The sequence below is a fragment of the Trichoplusia ni genome, chromosome 27 (assembly GCF_003590095.1).
Source record: "Trichoplusia ni isolate ovarian cell line Hi5 chromosome 27, tn1, whole genome shotgun sequence".
Lineage (NCBI taxonomy): Eukaryota > Metazoa > Arthropoda > Insecta > Lepidoptera > Noctuidae > Trichoplusia > Trichoplusia ni.
This window is the reverse complement of record NC_039504.1, coordinates 2,944,608-2,961,857: the sequence shown is the minus strand read 5'-3', so window position 1 is coordinate 2,961,857 and position 17,250 is coordinate 2,944,608. Positions and strand designations below refer to the sequence as shown.

The window sequence follows — 17,250 nt, the reverse complement described above, 5'->3', positions numbered from 1 at the left end:
CAGTACAAAATTTCCGACAGATAGGTATTTCAATATTTTTTTGCTCGAAATTTGATTTTTTTTATTTCTATTTAGAAAATTCATTAAAAAGTTTTTATTCGACGACTGACTATTTAACTACTTACCCGTGTCTCCCCATTTCCCACAGATAGTAATGTTTGCGGTCGAACAAAGTACAATACACCACGATAAATTATTTGAACGCCTATAAAAGTGTAACTGGCCAGTCAATACCGACAATTCATTAACGAGTGTCAGTTGACTTCCAATTTCGAAAAATCGTGTTCGTTTTTCCGGAAAATGCCGAGTGATTACGAGTCGGATCCGGCTGTAAGCAATTTACGGAATTACCTGAGGATCCGTAGCGTACAGCCGAACGTTAATTACGGTACGTATCTACGTTATAACGTATTAGTGGCTGCTGCTCGTTACAAATAGGGGGTTTCTTCGAAGATTTTTTCCCACGCAGAGATAAAATGTGGGCGAGTTTTGAAATAAATCAGGAATAATTGGAACTTAAAAAAAATTAACTATTTCACAACTGAAGACGTGTGCGGGGTCTCAAATTAATTAAGAATAATAAACGAAAGCATGAAAAAAACCTATACATTCCAATGCAGTCATTGCTAAACTTGTTTTTTTTAGACCATTTTGAAATGCATGAAATATCCACGATTAAAAAGTCTTCTGAAAATGTCACATTGACCTTTTGATCGGCTTCTCTGGTTCTTAGTCTTTTAATAACCCAAACACAAAAATATATTACAACATTTCATACCATATCTATCATCTGTCAGAAGACAGAGCTTCTTTCTATTTATATTGCAGTACTATTTTTTCTCGCTTGACTATAAGCGTTAAAGATAACAATATGTGGTCTTTGGTCTACCCTTTCCATGTCACGTATCTACATAACATAACATTACAGTTTTCTTTGGACCTCTGTTTTAATATTTCTCCTACAGAATTATTTCTGTCTATTTACTTATATCTAACAAGGTTTTTACATTATTTTCATGTCCTGATAAATTTAATTCTATTTATACTATTTATCAACAAAAATGTTATGACCACCTCTTAAAAAAAGGTCGAAACGTGAAGCGGCTCTACACAGTGTGTGACTTCAACAACTGCAAAATACTTACTTTTAGAAAAGGATGCACTATAGGGACTATTATGAAACCTTACATTTTACAAATGCTTCAGAGTACGCGCATTTTATCCACAAAAAACATTCAATAAATGTTCAATTGACAACATTGGCCCATGGATGTATCAATTTCTGTCCATTGCATTATAGACAGAATATCGCCTTTAATACATAGGTATTTGATACGTAATTTGAGTGTGCACTGGTCTAAACCCTCGTTAAGCTGAGGACAGGCCGTCGGTATTCGGGCGTCACACAAAAGACCTGTTTTTAGAACGTCGCGGCATCCCTGCGCATTTTCATTCATGTACACCGCTTTATGACTGCGGCTAAAAAAGATAATTAAATTTATACGTATAGGGAGATGCGAGGTTAAGAATATTAAATTTTGATGTTACAACAATTGTAACTATGTTTTGATGGTATTTCACGTTCTTGATCAGTTGAAATACTCGTCAATCCATTAAGCAATAATTATGACGATTAATAGTAGATATGTGTCTTTTAATGATGTATAAGATATAAAATTTCCATCAGGAAAGTGACTTACTCGGTCTAAGGCTTAATAGACTTACTTAGCCTTAGACCGACTTGAATTAAAAAAAAAACGAATGTTTATATTTAAATACAGCTCTTGCTACACATCATCATAATTTTTGAAGTCTTATCAGGTTTGAAGATTATCAAAGTCTTTAGTTTGTCAAAATTAGTTTAGATTAAACATATACCTTTTGTATTGTTGAATCTCTGGATACCTACTCCGTATCAACTGCAGAATAGGTACTATAAACTACTTAGAATTTCCCCTGTCTCACCTAGGTAGGTGTTAAACAATCTACCAAAGTTAGAAACAACAAAAAGTTAGTTAGCAAACTACTCGGTAATGGCTAAATAGATTTTGATGCTCTGAGCGTACATTAATGTAGGTATTAGCTAAGTTTATTTATATTAAAAGGCGTAGTTAAGCCTATGGGTACATATACATAGGAACAAATGGAGTTTCTGTTTGTACTATTAAAATAACAGCGTTCTTACTACTTGCATTCGAATATATATTTACATATGGTGCATACAATAAAATGGCATTCTTAAACAGTTTGTCTACTTCTCTGCCTGTTTGTTTCAGCAAATCTCTGAAATTACTCGACCGATTTTGATGTGACTTTCATTGCCAAGTAGCTGATGTGATGAAGAGTAACTTAGGCTACTTTTATTTCAGATGAATGCCTTACATACTTACGAGGCCAGGCCGCAGAACTGGGCCTGCCCGTCCAGGTGTTTGAGCCTAGGCCTCGGAAGCCGATCCTCGTGATGACCTGGGAGGGTCTGGAGCCTGCCTTGCCAAGCGTCCTGCTTAACTCGCATATGGACGTTGTGCCAGTGTTTGAGGTAGGAGATACAATACTGTTTTAACGACCTGTCCCGTACTAATTTATTTAATCCTTGTGCTGCGGGAGAATTGGATGATTCAATTTGGCATAGAGCACACTAGATAAACTACTACAATTTTAAAATCTGTAATAGTTGGCTATTAAATAAAAATAAGAAGAGCATGACTATCTATAATGTATTATTGTGTAGAGTCTTTTTATCTGCGATCTGCTATATCAGAAATAGTTTCAAAATATACGTCATATAAAGAAACGTTAAGACATTATCTTACGTGTAAAAGTACATAAATAGCCTGAACATTCAAGTCTTCATGTATTCATTCTATTTTAAAGACTTGTAGCGAGAATCCTCATGTGTATAAATTCTTAAAGAATGTACTTCTGAAAGATAGATGTATACCTACTGCAGTGAAGTTTCCAGCGCAGTTTAAAATTACATTTGCAGTGGCGTCGTTTTAAAACTTTCATGATCTAAACCAATAACAAATTTATTTTTGTACCGATAAACGTCTACTTAAATATGAATTCAAGAAGTCGAATAGTTTATTGGTTATACGTATATTACGACTTGATGACGCGTCAATTTATAGTTCACCTTAATAAAATATTATTGTGTTGCGTGAGCTTATTGATTGAAATTCGATTTCTAATTTTTCATTATTAACAAACTTATTAAAAATGACACCTTCTTTTTTATATAAACGAATGCTATAAAGTATTAACATACTTAAAGTCCTTAAGATTCTATAACTAGAATCTTAAGGACTTTAAAACGTTGAAAAAATCGCATTAAGAAAGCCTTATTCAGATGCGCATCATTGTCGTCTGGAATTGTGCCCGAAATGGCAATACTAATTCTCCATGCGAGTAAAAGTCAGTGTTCGTAGTTTAGGTGTTTGATGAGAAGTACTCTTATTAGTTTTAAATAATCCCTTTGATGCCCTAGCTAGGGTATATGGTACGATAGGGGCAGATTTTTTTTTTTAAAGAGAACAAACTAAAAAGCATTAAGTGGTAGCATGAAGTGTTTATAAGTTTTTGTCTATGTTTTACTTAATAGTCATTTGATTAACATTTAGAAATAATAAAGTTCCATTCAGTTAGACTAGAAGCCGTCCCAACGTAGTAAAGAAGAGGCTAGGGTGATGAGGACGAGGTGAGGCAATGAAGATTCATTAATATATTGTAATATAATCCTTTTGACCTCAGAAAAGCTGGACATTCCCGCCTTTCGAAGCTCATTTGGAAAATGGCGTGATCTACGGCCGAGGGGCTCAGGACATGAAGTCTGTGGCCATTCAGTACATAGAGGCTGTGAGGAGACTGAAGGCGGAGGGCATTCGCTTGAAGAGGACTCTACATCTCTCCTTCGTTCCAGGTTAGACTTGGCTGTGTTGGCATTAAAAGGAACTATTGAAATTCTAAAGGAATGAACCACTGAGTGATTCATATTTGTATGTGTGTGTGTTGATTTAAAATACTTTTTCGTGTGTTTTTTTCGAAATCTATTTAATCTTATTGATTGATTACTCTTATTGACAGTGTTCCATTCTATTCATATCAGATATTGTATATAGAATGTTTGTTTATGGGATGTATGATAAAGGCATGTATGTTTATTTATTTAAACTATCGAAATTGAATTAACTTGAGGAATAATGTAGTTAACTGTAACTAATTTTTTTTTTATTTTTTAAATAATTACACAAAAAATATAAAAGTGCCAAAAACAAACTCAACAAATCTCTTAAATACTCGAGGGTCAATTATATTAGAGTTTGTTCAGAGTTGGGCCTTTGCTCACATTTATTTGATAAAGGTCTGTGTCCATCTTCCACCTTGAAAGCTTTGATTGATTAAAATGTACCTCAGGATACGTGAGGAGAATGCTTAAAATACAAAATACTGAGAAAATAGTATAATGGAATAAATGTAGCGTGAGTATAGAGTATAGTAATATTACATATTGCAGTGAAGGTTTCTATATTTTTTTAGCAAAATATTTAAAAAAAGCATTATTCAATTTTTATTATAGTAGAAATTCAAGAGTCGTTTTGTTTCTTTTTAAGCTAATCTGTTAACGTAAATGGTTGTAACAGTTTTAGAAGCTCAATCACAAACTGCTTCCATTATTAAAATTAAAATGAACAGCTCAATATCTCTTGACTTCACTTAGTCAACTTGTCAATCCTTTGTAAGACACTTCAACTGGTACAATTTATCACAAAATATCAATGGAACAATGAGTCACTGAAAAGTCAATTTATAATATTTTTTTAACAACAAAAACAGAACCGACTCGAAATAAAATGCCACTGAGCCAAGCTTGATGAGATTTTATGGAACCGAAGGACATCTCTATCACGATTAAGGAATTGGTATACACCGTCTGAAGAACTGATGTGACAAACATAACAAAATAAAAACACAGACAAATTGAGAACCTCCTCTTTTTTGTAGTAGATTTAAATTCAAATTGAAACTTACTTCCTAAATTATACATTTAGGAAGTAAGTTACAAAACAGTAGTAGTTTTTATCCCAAATAAAAGTTTTCATAACCATCTTCTCAGAATCCTTTCGTTATTATATTCGTGTGTTTCGCACTTAGCTACAAGACGTGCAAAAGATCCAACTGCATCTAGGTCTATTGTCTATCTAGTAGGCAGTCGTAGGCCGAAGTGTCGAGTTAGCCATCTATCGAGCACCCTCAAGATGGTGCGAGTCCCTTTGTTTAATATTGCTGAGATCTCTATCTCGTAATTTATTAGGGTAACATTTGTATAATTTTCTCTAATATCAGACTAGTAGAATAGAAAATAGTGACTGCTTCATTGCCTAATTATATTCCCACAAGCAAATACTATGAAAGAAATAGCCAGCATGCAGGTATGCAACCTAGACGTTTAATTTTATGCATTCCGAAAAGAAACATTTGATGTTTCCGAATAATGTTAACAAAAGAATGTCACTCGACTCTATGTTAGTAAACTATGTACTAAGGTCTTAAGGTTAATTTGTAAGTTGATATCAAATACCGCTAACAGATTATAATAACTATCCTTTTCAGATGAGGAAATAGGTGGAGGTCCCGGTATGAGTCAATTTGTGAAAACGGAAGACTTCAAGAAGTTGAACATCGGCTTCGCATTAGACGAGGGCATTGCCAGCGCGACTGACGAATACCTCATCTTTAATGCTGAGAGGAATATTTGGCGTGAGTTTTTGAACTACTATAATATACCCCACTGCTGGGCAAAACTCTCCCTTTACTTGTTACAATCGCCCCTGTACCAGTCGTGGAGAAATGGGTAGTGTCAGACTTTTACTGACTAAACCTGAACCGCTGTGCTACGTCATCCACGTTTTTGTGTCGGTGTATAGCAATGCGTTGCAACACTTCATACCTGTCCCTGTCACCTGCCAATGAATACCTTTACATACAATGTTAACCTCCTTTTGAAGCTGTCGGGTAAAATAAAAGGATACATACAGTACTGAACTAGAAGGATCACATTGTTTTCCAGAGAGAGGAACCGTAGTAATTGTGAGTGAACCCTTTTCTCTAAGACAGCTGTCTTGCGTGCAGTCAGGTGATAACATTTAGCAAGAGAACATACACTGTTTTTTACCCTTCTGCTAAGTTCAGAATAACAAATGACGCTCAATCAGATTATGGCTTACCGGTGCTTCGACTTGGTCTTTTTCGGAATTTATTTCATAATAGGAAAAATAATTGAATTTATTGAATAATTGAAATAATTGAATAATTGAAATAATTGATTTTTTTGTAGATATGACCGTGGTCTGTCCCGGCAAGTCGGGTCATGGATCCCTGCTGTTACCTGATAACTGTGGCGAAAAGGTGAGTATTAAAGAAATAATGTTCAGCGTTCATCATTGTTTTGATATCAACATGAAATGCTATAAAGTTAGTAAAGTAGTTAGTAAAACTTTAAATTTGGTTGCCTCTATCACAATTTCCTTAAAATAATCGTCGAACTAATACCGAATTCGAACCGAAATAGGTATACATACTTTACATTTCCTCCATTTTAGAATGCTATCCAACCGAAATTTCAGATAATCTAGATTGAAACTGGATCTATCTAGAATTACTCTTAATTGAATCGTGAACACCCGCGATTGGCAATCCCTCAACTTATCTTACAGACATTGAGTAGAATCCTTAACTCTCTATGAGGTCCTGGTATCAACCGCCACATCATATTATGTCGGGTGTGGAAAAGACATGGAGCTCTAAACCATGTACCGTACTACGTACCGGTACAGCTGGAACACTTCCACAACCAAACCCACTGTGAAAGACGTGTCGCGGGTTCAGGAATAAATCCCGAAGTCGTTCTTTTAAACTTAATAAACGAGGAGTCCCTTTAACACCCCTTGTTGCAATAGCGAAAGCAAATTTCCTCTCTTTGTAGAGTCTCGCGTCCAAAATTGCAATAGTTACTCTAAGAGATGGGTTATAACAACCACCACTTAGAAGCGAGACCCAAAGCTACAATGTTCAAAGTCGCTTTCTCAACGTTAACATCCATACCAAGAAAGCTAAATACAAGTACAGATCAATTTAAAACAAACACACATGAAATTGGACGTTAATTGTTGCAGCGCGTTTCTATTAGGGATTATGTGTGAACTAATGGCGTCGGTGTGAATACATTAACTGGTAACATGGCGGGATGCCAACTGTGTGATGTGAACAGCGAGCACTGTATCTGCTAGATTGAGCAGCATGTTTTGAGTTCGTGTGTTATTCATTTGGGTTATGTTGCGAGACTGGTTTGGCTGCAGAAGAATACAGGGTTTAAAGGTCAATGGTTTTTGCCATTTATATGGGTAAATAAAATTTACTTTAGGGCTACGATTCCAATAGGGCTTGCCACTTTAATTTCAAAAATTAGAAATTCGTCATGGAAAAACTCTCACATCTATACTAATATATAAAGCTGAAGAGTTTGTTTGTTTGTTTGAACGCGCTAACCTCTGGAACTACTGGTCCAAATTTTTACAATTCTTTTTGTGTTGAATATACCATTCATCAAGGAAGGCTTTAGGCTATAAACCATCACGCTGCGACTAATAGGAGCGAAGATACAATGGAAAATGTGAAAAAAAAAACAGGGCAGGTATAAATCATAACCTATGTCTTCTAACCACGGGGACGAAGTCGCGGGCAACAGCTAGTAATTATATAAAAAAAACTTATCCAGTAAAAAGGAAACATAAACGGGATCGTAGTTTAAAATAGTTTAAAGGACCCATTTACTGTTACAATGTTAACGTCTAGTCGAGCTGCTCTAAAGACAAATAGATCTCCTAAGATAGAGTATCATTTTATAAAACGTCGAAGATAAATCAACGCTCTGTAGATGTCTTGGAAATAAAACCTGTCATATATCAAAAAGGATCTAATCGTTTTATCCTTCTTTCTATAAATATACTAGCTGCAAAGCGACGTTTGCTGGGTAGCAAACGTCGCTTTGCCGATTTTTTTTTTCTAGTTGTATGTATTTTTAATGCCACATTATAAAAAAGATAAAAACAAACATTTTCGTCCAAAAAATAAAATATTTTTTTTTCGTGTGGGCAACCCTTGTCACTTAGGGTTATGAAAAATAGATGTTGTTCTATTCTCAGACCTACCCAATATGTATACAAAATTTCATAAGAATCGGTCGTACCGTTTCCGAGGAGTACGGTAACTAACATCGTGACACGGGAATTTTATATATTAGATATAGTTTTTCAGATATTCTGTACTTATTTCCGGGTCAGTTTGTAATTCGAAATATAGTCCATTTGAAAATTTACACTTGATAGTACCTATCTAATAATTATTTACTTTAAAATAACTGATTTTATTTTTCTTTTATATTTATAACTTTTATTGAGAAAAAACAATGTTTATAATAATTTAAATCTCTGGTTATTCGTAAATTATAAAAAAAAAACAACCGTTCAGAAACAACTAACAAAAACATAAATTAATTGTCACGCTCTACAAAACTATATGTAATTTATGTGTCAACTCATTTTAATTACATGAGTAAAATTAATAAATGCTGCATAAATATAAATTTAATACATATTTTAATACTACAAAACGAAACTGTTAATTTATTGTTACCTTGAAACTGTTGCAAAAACCGTTCTGATTAATAGGACAACATTAACTTCGCCTAAATTGGTAAAAACATCATAAATTTCAGGTATATTTTCGGGTGAAATTTCAACATTCAAAAGTGTGAAATTTATTAAGAACAAAAATAGCTTTGAATATATTAACATTAAGAATATTTTCCTAATTAAATTTCACTAAGATATCATATAAGCCAACTCTACCTTTTGAAGGATTGACATTTCAGACTTTACAATTATGTACTTATTATATTAAATTCATCTAATTATACGAAAATTAATATTCAAATGTAGAAGATAAGTAGAGACGTATATTAATTGAGGTCGTTGAACTGTTTGAAAATTCTTACCTTTATTTACAAAATAAAGGTAAAAATTATAATTGTATAGAATTTGTAATTTAGATCTCGGTGTATATTTTAGCTATGAATAATATTTTTCGTAGAGTAACTTCTGATTTCCCTTTGAATGTTTGTAGGTCTAAGTATCATAGCTACGGCCCTTATTCCAAAAACAGCTCCATTTTAATATTTAAGACCTAGAAGCCAGTAGAAAGTCTTAAAGACAAATCAGTAAACGGTTCTTCTACATAAAAGCAAGGCTCAAACGGTCTCCATATGGGAAAAAGCCTGTGCTAAGACAGGGGATGTATGTAGGCTGGTTTTAAAATTTTATTTTATTCCACAGAGCAATTTTATAAAGAGACGAGATTTTATACAGAGACGACCCGTTCAGTTTCCCGAACGAAAAAGTCATTACTCCAAACCCACTAAGCGCAACTTGCCGCAGATTCGATCCCCGAGTGGGATAAGCATTTTTTGTAAACCATGAATGCTTGTTCTTAGTCTGAGTGTCTTTGTGCATGTGACTTGAATGTTTGTGAAATCCACCACGGCACAAAGCGGGATCCTTTTTTTAAAGAAAAAATAAAATCTTCAGACAAGTTTTAATTACATACTTATGATATCAAGTCTGTGGTTAGACTGTTTCCAAGGCCCTCTCATTTGCAGTCACGATCCTAGGCGACGCTGGCCTCACTTCAGATACCCTAATTAGTGACGTAACCTACATTCTCGCTTCTTATAATCTCACATCGCATTTCCCATTAAAGCTTGAAGTAGTTTTCCTTGTGGAAACAGTACCAATGTAGAAGCCGTACGGTCAGCGATAGAACTTGGTTACAACAGTTAGATTTTTATAACAACTGTGGACAGTCGAATCACTTGATTTGCTTTTGTAATATAAGGCAAGAAAGGCTTCCTGCAAGACACTTAAAAAAAATCAAGAAACGACTACTGCTGATATTTATTTCATCCTTGTTTTGCGAAGGTTTCACAAACATTCTAGTCACATGTAAACCCACACTCAGAACAAGGATTCGTGGGTCACACAAATGCTTGTTCTACACGATCGAAGCCATGACATTGGTGCAGTAAAGCTATAGTTTTACTTTATAAATCGGATTATGTTAAGCAATTTATGTTGCTGACGGTACAAAGCTGGCATAGGATAATTCAAACATACTTAAATCTTTATGCTAATTGCGTAAAAGCGACGAAATTGCGACTTAATTTGCCAAAGAGTTCTCAACTTAATGAGTTTCTTATCCTAATGCAGTTCGTCTGGTTACGCAACTAACTACGTAGCGAATTATAGAGGAGTTTGTAATTAATCCCGTTGTGTATAAATAAGGTTAATTTCATTCGAAACAATTGTCACGGGGAAACAGATTTCAAAAAAAGGTAATGGCTTTAATCCATATCGAGGGTACAGTGTGGGAATGTTTCTAATTTCTACTTATAACTAGGTACCATCTGTTTTGGTCACTACCGAAACTATGGGAATCGCCTTCGTATGAATATGAGTGTAGATGGGATTACAGCGAAAGGAATTATGTATAAGGTTACTCTAATTTTGCATCTGTCATCGGTTGTATCTCATGTAATAGCTAGCCAGTCGGAATTTGATTCACGTATGATGTATTTCTGTTTCCGCTATAACAACAAAAAAGATTTTAAAAATGTGTAGGACTTTTTTTGTGTATTTATATTTAGTTATAAAATTTGTGCGGAACCCTCAGAGATGCGAGTCGGACTCGCGGTTGATCTGTTTTTTTAGGACAATTGATTAAAAAAAACAGTTTAAAATAGTAACAATATCACGAATACATTGTGCAAGTAAAGTTTTTAACTTGTTCCTAAGATAGTACCAGGTACCCGAGTCACCAAGTTCACAATAGAGGTAATAAAAGTAGATTACTTGAAAACGTATTAAATATTACTTAGGTTTTGCTCTATGCGTCTATTTCTGCACGAGAAAATGTCTAGAAAATATATCTTTTATATTTTCTAGACTTCTAAACATCCTATGTTGCTTAAATGAGAATTATTCTAAAAAGTTGTAATCAAAATGATTACATCCTAAATGATTGACTTGAAAAACCATTGAATAACACCAACGAGTGTACCTACAACCACCATGCGTTTATTCAATAAAAGTTTTCATGCTTTCGATTTCACTTTACTATAGCCCTGAAAAAAGCGGTAGTTGTAATAAACACGAAAAATAATTAACACCTAACCAGTCACCAAGGTCTAAGCAAAAAATCTTAACGTCAACATTTTAATAAAAAATCCAAACTACCCCTTAATAAGCTAAATAGCTGCGCTCAAACGTATTCAAACAATTTATATTTCGCGAGCGGCCATTTATAAAAGTTAATGGTCATAAACGTTATATAATCTCGGTATTCACCACAACCGTTAGCCATGTTCATAATTAAATACGTTAAGTATGCTCTGAGGTTTACTGTTAAATGGGTTTATGGCAAAGAGAGACGAAGAGCCAGACTTAAGAAATCCGTAAACTTAAATCTTGTAAACTTTTATCCGTATTGTGTTTTGCTATTGAACATTAAACTCTAATAATTCCTTTAATACCTCTTGGACCCCAGTTCGACTCGCGACTCCGCCATCAACTCTTGGTTTGAGACTCCGGTTGGGTTCGTAAGTATCCCAATATATACGCGTGAGTAAACCTTTATAAATCCCCCTCATGATAGTTAGTATAACAAAATGAGTAGGAACAAAAATTAATAAAAAGACATTTAGCTGCTTTAAAAATTAATATTTAGGAATCAGGGAAAAATATGTATGATAAATTACAATTGACGTCACGAGATAAACAAAAAGGAATTAAAACTCACAAAATAATGGCTTTAAAGTTTATTCTGCAACTACTTGGTACTAGGTAGTTGCAGAATAAACTTCGCTTTACGCTATGAAACAAACTCTTTAGAGATTCCTCTTATTAAACATTTTATGTAATGCTACATCAGTAAAAGCTTGCTCGAATGCACGTAGAATCCGTCGGTCACTGAAAAATGTAACCTTATACCGAGTGCCTTGAAATTTTTGGAAGATACAGTTTTAAACGACTCGAAAGAAAATTGAAAAATGTTATTGGAAACATTTAAATTGGAATGTTTTAGAGTCTATTTTAAAACGTACTTGATTGCGTTCTGTTTTCAATTTTAGTTTAAATAAGGTTAATGCTGTTTTGTTTTTAAATTGTTTTTCCTTTGCTGGAAAATGTTTTTGGAGAGAAAATTCACTTTTCGATATAAAGTGGGATAAAATAAATAACTTTAATACATTTCCCTTGGACTTAATGTTTTGGGAATTTCCAATTACTTATTGGATTTCACTAATCGTGCTATTAAGGAGTTTTTTTACGTTATAAAAGTTTTGCAGTTAGCCATTATTTTTTCGTTTAAATCCTCTGCAGTGTACCTACTAAATAAGTGCAATTGACTATTTCCAATACATATTTAATTGTATATCTTGGCATCTTTATTGCGGGTAGATAAGGTCTATTTTGATAAGACATTTTGATATTATTACCTTGCGGCCGTAAACTCTTATCTATTAATTCTGAAAAAGTTGACATAACGTTCATGAACTTACTTGTAGAGTTCAAAGATGTTGAATATTTATAAACATTCATTATAGAAAATACAATTTTATATTAATAGCCAGATATTGGGATCCGATATTTCGTTGCACATTGACATGTCAGGATGGCCGAGCGGTCTAAGGCGCTGCGTTCAGGTCGCAGTCCACTTCTGTGGGCGTGGGTTCGAATCCCACTTCTGACAAAAATATCTTTTTGGATTTTTTGCAATAAAACATAAAATGTTGTTTGGTTAATTATATGAAATCAAAATTAGTCCTTTAAAGCTTTTTAAACATAATATTTTTTTTGTTCTAAAATACTCAAATAATAAATGTGAAAATATTATATTCCTAACTTTTATTTTTCAACGTTTATCTTTTTACAGATAAGATACATAATAGACAAATTGATGGACCTTCGTCTAGAATCAAAGAAGAAATTAGCTGACAACCCTGAACTGACGATTGGTGACGTCACCAGCGTAAACCTGACGAAACTCTCGGTAAGAAAACTAGCATGTTTTCTTACTATCATATTTTGGTGGAGTGACACCTAACACAAATAAGGACAAAAATGTAATTGTAAAATGTTGGTAGGCCCATTGTTGACATAGATTGAAAATAAATAGATCTGCTGTAAACTGATAGCAAGCATGTCTTAATAATATGAGTGCGATAATTTCAGTATTAGTGAAAACAAAATGCTCTAAAAAAAACCGTTTTGAACAGAATTTGAGTGATGTTAATGGCATTATCATCGTTATCTTAATCAACGCAACTAGACATGGTTGTACTAGTTATCTCATTGTCAAATTACAAAATCCTATGTTCAGGACGTGTCGCGGGTTCAATCTCCGCGTAGGACAAGCATTTTTCTGATTCACAAACGCTTGTTCTGAGTCTGAGTGACTTGCATGTGGCTTGAATAGTTGTGAAAGCCTCACTCAGCACCAAAAGGGTTAAATTCCTTAATGCGAGGGACGTTTTAATAAAGAAAGTTAAAATATATTTCCAAAAAACCCTACCCTTCCGCACTTAAGGAACCTAACCTTGCTCCTTCATTCGTCAGTAACACACTCCTCATTTATTCAACACGCTGTATTATTCACAGGGTGGTATCCAAAGCAATGTGGTCCCGGAGAAGTTGACCGCCACTTTCGACATCCGCATCGCTTTGAGTGTGGACCTCAAAGAGTTTGAGAGCACGGTAATGCTGTTTATATTTTTTTTAGTTTAAAAAACGTTGATGTAACTTTTGCCTTGGTTTTACAAAGGGATTAACGATTGCGGGATTATTCGTTTTAGCTTTGTCTGCTGTGGATGCTTTTGCTCATAATGAAATAAAACCTCTTTTTCTTATGTCATTGGTATTTATGCATAGAATTGTTCGTTACTGTCATACAGTACCATTATGTGTAGGTATGCAAGCACATAACGTAGTAACAGTTACAATATTTCAAACGTTGATGTCATTAATATATTACAATTCTGTCTAAACACCTTGCCTCTGACTACCTACTGAGTGGAAAGACTGACATGAAGTTAAATGAAACCAAGAAACTTCAAAAATTCTTTATACGTGAGTGTACAAAAATACTAAAAGACTACTTTTAGTATTTTTGTACAAACTAAACAGAAAACAAACTAAGCCGAGCTTTTTATAGTGTCATCATGTTATTTGTGAACAAGTTTGACCTACTTCTGCTGTAATGAAAAGTCCAAGTCCGCTGAATTTCCTTCGCGAGAATTTCTAAAGACTATATTTATTAGTTTTAATAACAATAGTTGATGTAAATATCTCAGTTTTTGGACTTTGTTTTAAAGATTGTACGACCACAGAATTGTATGCAGGGGATTTCGCTTCCAGGCAGTGGAATTACGTATCTTTATTAATTGCAAAATTTGTAAAACCAACCTAACAATTTTCACTATTATTATTATTTATTATAGTCATTTTACTTTTCCAAGTCACGTAGCGCCGCTTCCCATCAACTTACTGTAACAACTTAAAGGACCTATCGCAGGGCATAAACTAGAATGGGAATTTTATGCCACCAATATTTGCGGACAAAGTATGGCCAATATTGGTAACATAAATCTTTAGACGATAAGTTTGTCCAACGAGTAGAAAGTGTAATTTTTCTCCAGATACGGCGTTGGTGTGTGGAAGCAGGGCAGGGAGTGACAATAGAGTTTGAGCAGAAGGATCCGTACGTCCCACCGACTAAGCTAGACGATACTAACCCTTACTGGCTCGCTTTTAAGGGTGCTGCTGATCAACTGTAAGTTATTATACTTTGTAAATGATTTAAGTTTTCAGCAATAAGACTGGTGTTACATACTAAGCAAAATAGTTCCCTCAGCAAAAAGGAAATACCGTGAAAAGAATACGTGACCTTAAAGAAGGATCTCACATCCTACGTACATTAATTGATATATTAGATATACTTGATATACTATACGTTACGTACTGTTTTAGTGTAGGAATAACAAGTTATTTGAAAACGATTTTTTATACAGTCGCGAAGTTCGATCAATAGAACGGAATCGGGCAAACCCACAAATAGTGGAACCGAAATGCATAATAAATTATTTAACGCTTTGGATTTCGAACTCAATTAATTCCAACTAATTAGTTTAAATTCCAAAACAACTGAGTTCCAATTCATTGAACATTAACGAGGTAACGTTTCTCCTGCGGTGACGTAACCACGACAAATACTTGCCGACTTGGCTTCAAGTGTACTTCACTTATTCGATAATTCCAGTTTGAGATGGGAGAAAGAATAATAACTCTAAAATTGAAGTAGAACTTGTAATTAATTTTAACCTGGTTGGCGAATAGCTAAAATTTAAAAGGGTTAAAGATACGACTTAAATGATCTAGCTAGCTAAGAACGTGGCCAAACTATTCCTTATTTTAAGTTCTAATTAACATTGTAAAATACATCTTTTAGCATTTTACATTTGACGATAACGGTCTAAATAATATGTATCTGATCAAACTGTCTTAACGAAATGTTGGAACATTTCCAGTGTCCAATACTAATCCCAGTTCAATAAAAAGCAGCAGTGTCTTAAATTTAACAAAAAACGTCACTTAACAAATCAGACATAACGAATTTATTTTCTGTTCTATGAAAATTCAAATTGTCAAAATCAAATAGTCTACTCACAGCCTATACGAGTAAGCGGTAAAATGTTATACCTTCAACAAATATTTCAGGAAAATAAAATTAAAGCAAGCCACATTCACGGGGGGTACTGACAGCCGCTTCCTCCGAGAGTTGGGCATCCCGGCAATAGGCTTCTCTCCTATGTCTTGCACCACGCCCGCTCTCCATGAACACAACGAGAGCATTAGCGCAAGAACCTTCCTACACGGCATAGGACTCTACGAGACTATTATACCGGCTGTGGCTAATGTTTAAGGCGAACTTATTCGAATGTTCATAAATATAATGATGAGATATATTGAAAAAACTCGGGGTTTTTGTCTTAATACCAATCACGTTATTCCTTACCATATATTGAAAAGTAAACTCTGCAATACTACAAAAGACAGCTTCATAAAACTGTTTAAAATTCTGTTGCCGTTTTCACAATTGTCTTTACCTTAAGTTTCTGCTAAGGTACTCGATATTGTCTTCGGCATATATTATATCTTGCCTTACTTCAATGAATGTTACGTAAACATGTAAACAAAGATTTCTATTGATATTCCGTTGTTATCGGTGAAATGACATGTAATAAGTTTCGTGTTTTTCTTAATACATATTTTATTAATGATTATTTTATTTATCAATGTTCGGCTCGCATAATCAAAGCTGTAATTAGTATTAAGTCATACTGTCACAATTGCACTGTGTTCTTAAGAGAAATAAATTCTTAAATCACATGATCTTCGCATAAATGATGGATTTACTCATGGACCAAAAAGTACGAAGAAATGAGGTAAGTTCTTGTACCAATCCTTATGCCTATATTTAAGGTAGCACAGCAATAATTTAATATCAGCTCTACCATCAACTTACAAAATATTTGTACGAGATATACTATAACATAAAAGGGCATTAAAACATATATGTAATTGTGTACTGAAACTCGACCAAGCGATCCGGTAGTAAAAGTATCTTCAGCTATCGTTTAACTTTTATATTTTTCACATGAAGCCCACATAAACTTTTAACAGCTCTCGTATATCATTTTACTGACCCCCAATTAATATACAGTAATATGCCTACTTACCTCAGGCACATGTACGTCATTAAAAAAAATAAAAGAGACCTGTTTGTATTCTCGATTTTATTATATAATTTGTTCCTTTCGTTTCAAATATATTTGATACCACATTATTTGAAGGCTGCGGCCAAGAAAATACCTTTAGCTTTATAGAAAGCCCCTTTTGTCATCGTTGACATGAAAAAATATAAAATGGTAGGTTTTGCGCAGTATAAAGACGCCATATTGACAATATTTCATGTGTACCAACATGATAGAGTGAGCAAAGAACAAAATAATGTTCCAATTTTGAAAGAATATGTGGTAAAATGCCTTTGTGTTTGGCCCGCTAAATGTTTTTTTTCGGCAACGAA

At 34.0% G+C, this 17,250-nt stretch overlaps 2 protein-coding genes and 1 non-coding gene across 3 annotated transcripts in view; 2 read left to right on the top strand and 1 right to left on the bottom strand.

The window, feature by feature from the left end:
* Positions 1–17,250, bottom strand: part of LOC113505802 — a 94,426-nt gene that overhangs the window by 57,053 nt on the left and 20,123 nt on the right. The gene's annotated exons all lie outside the window — the stretch shown is intronic.
* On the top strand, positions 145–16,138 carry LOC113505804 (aminoacylase-1-like). The gene is made up of 9 exons (XM_026888635.1): positions 145–388; positions 2,370–2,539; positions 3,751–3,919; positions 5,611–5,757; positions 6,335–6,405; positions 13,042–13,158; positions 13,767–13,862; positions 14,804–14,937; positions 15,882–16,138. The coding sequence occupies exons 1-9, from the start codon at positions 301–303 to the stop codon at positions 16,084–16,086; spliced, it is 1,197 nt and encodes a 398-aa protein (XP_026744436.1). The 5' UTR covers positions 145–300; the 3' UTR covers positions 16,087–16,138.
* Trnal-cag lies at positions 12,775–12,858 on the top strand. Its single transcript has one exon. It is a non-coding gene; the product is annotated as a tRNA-Leu (tRNA).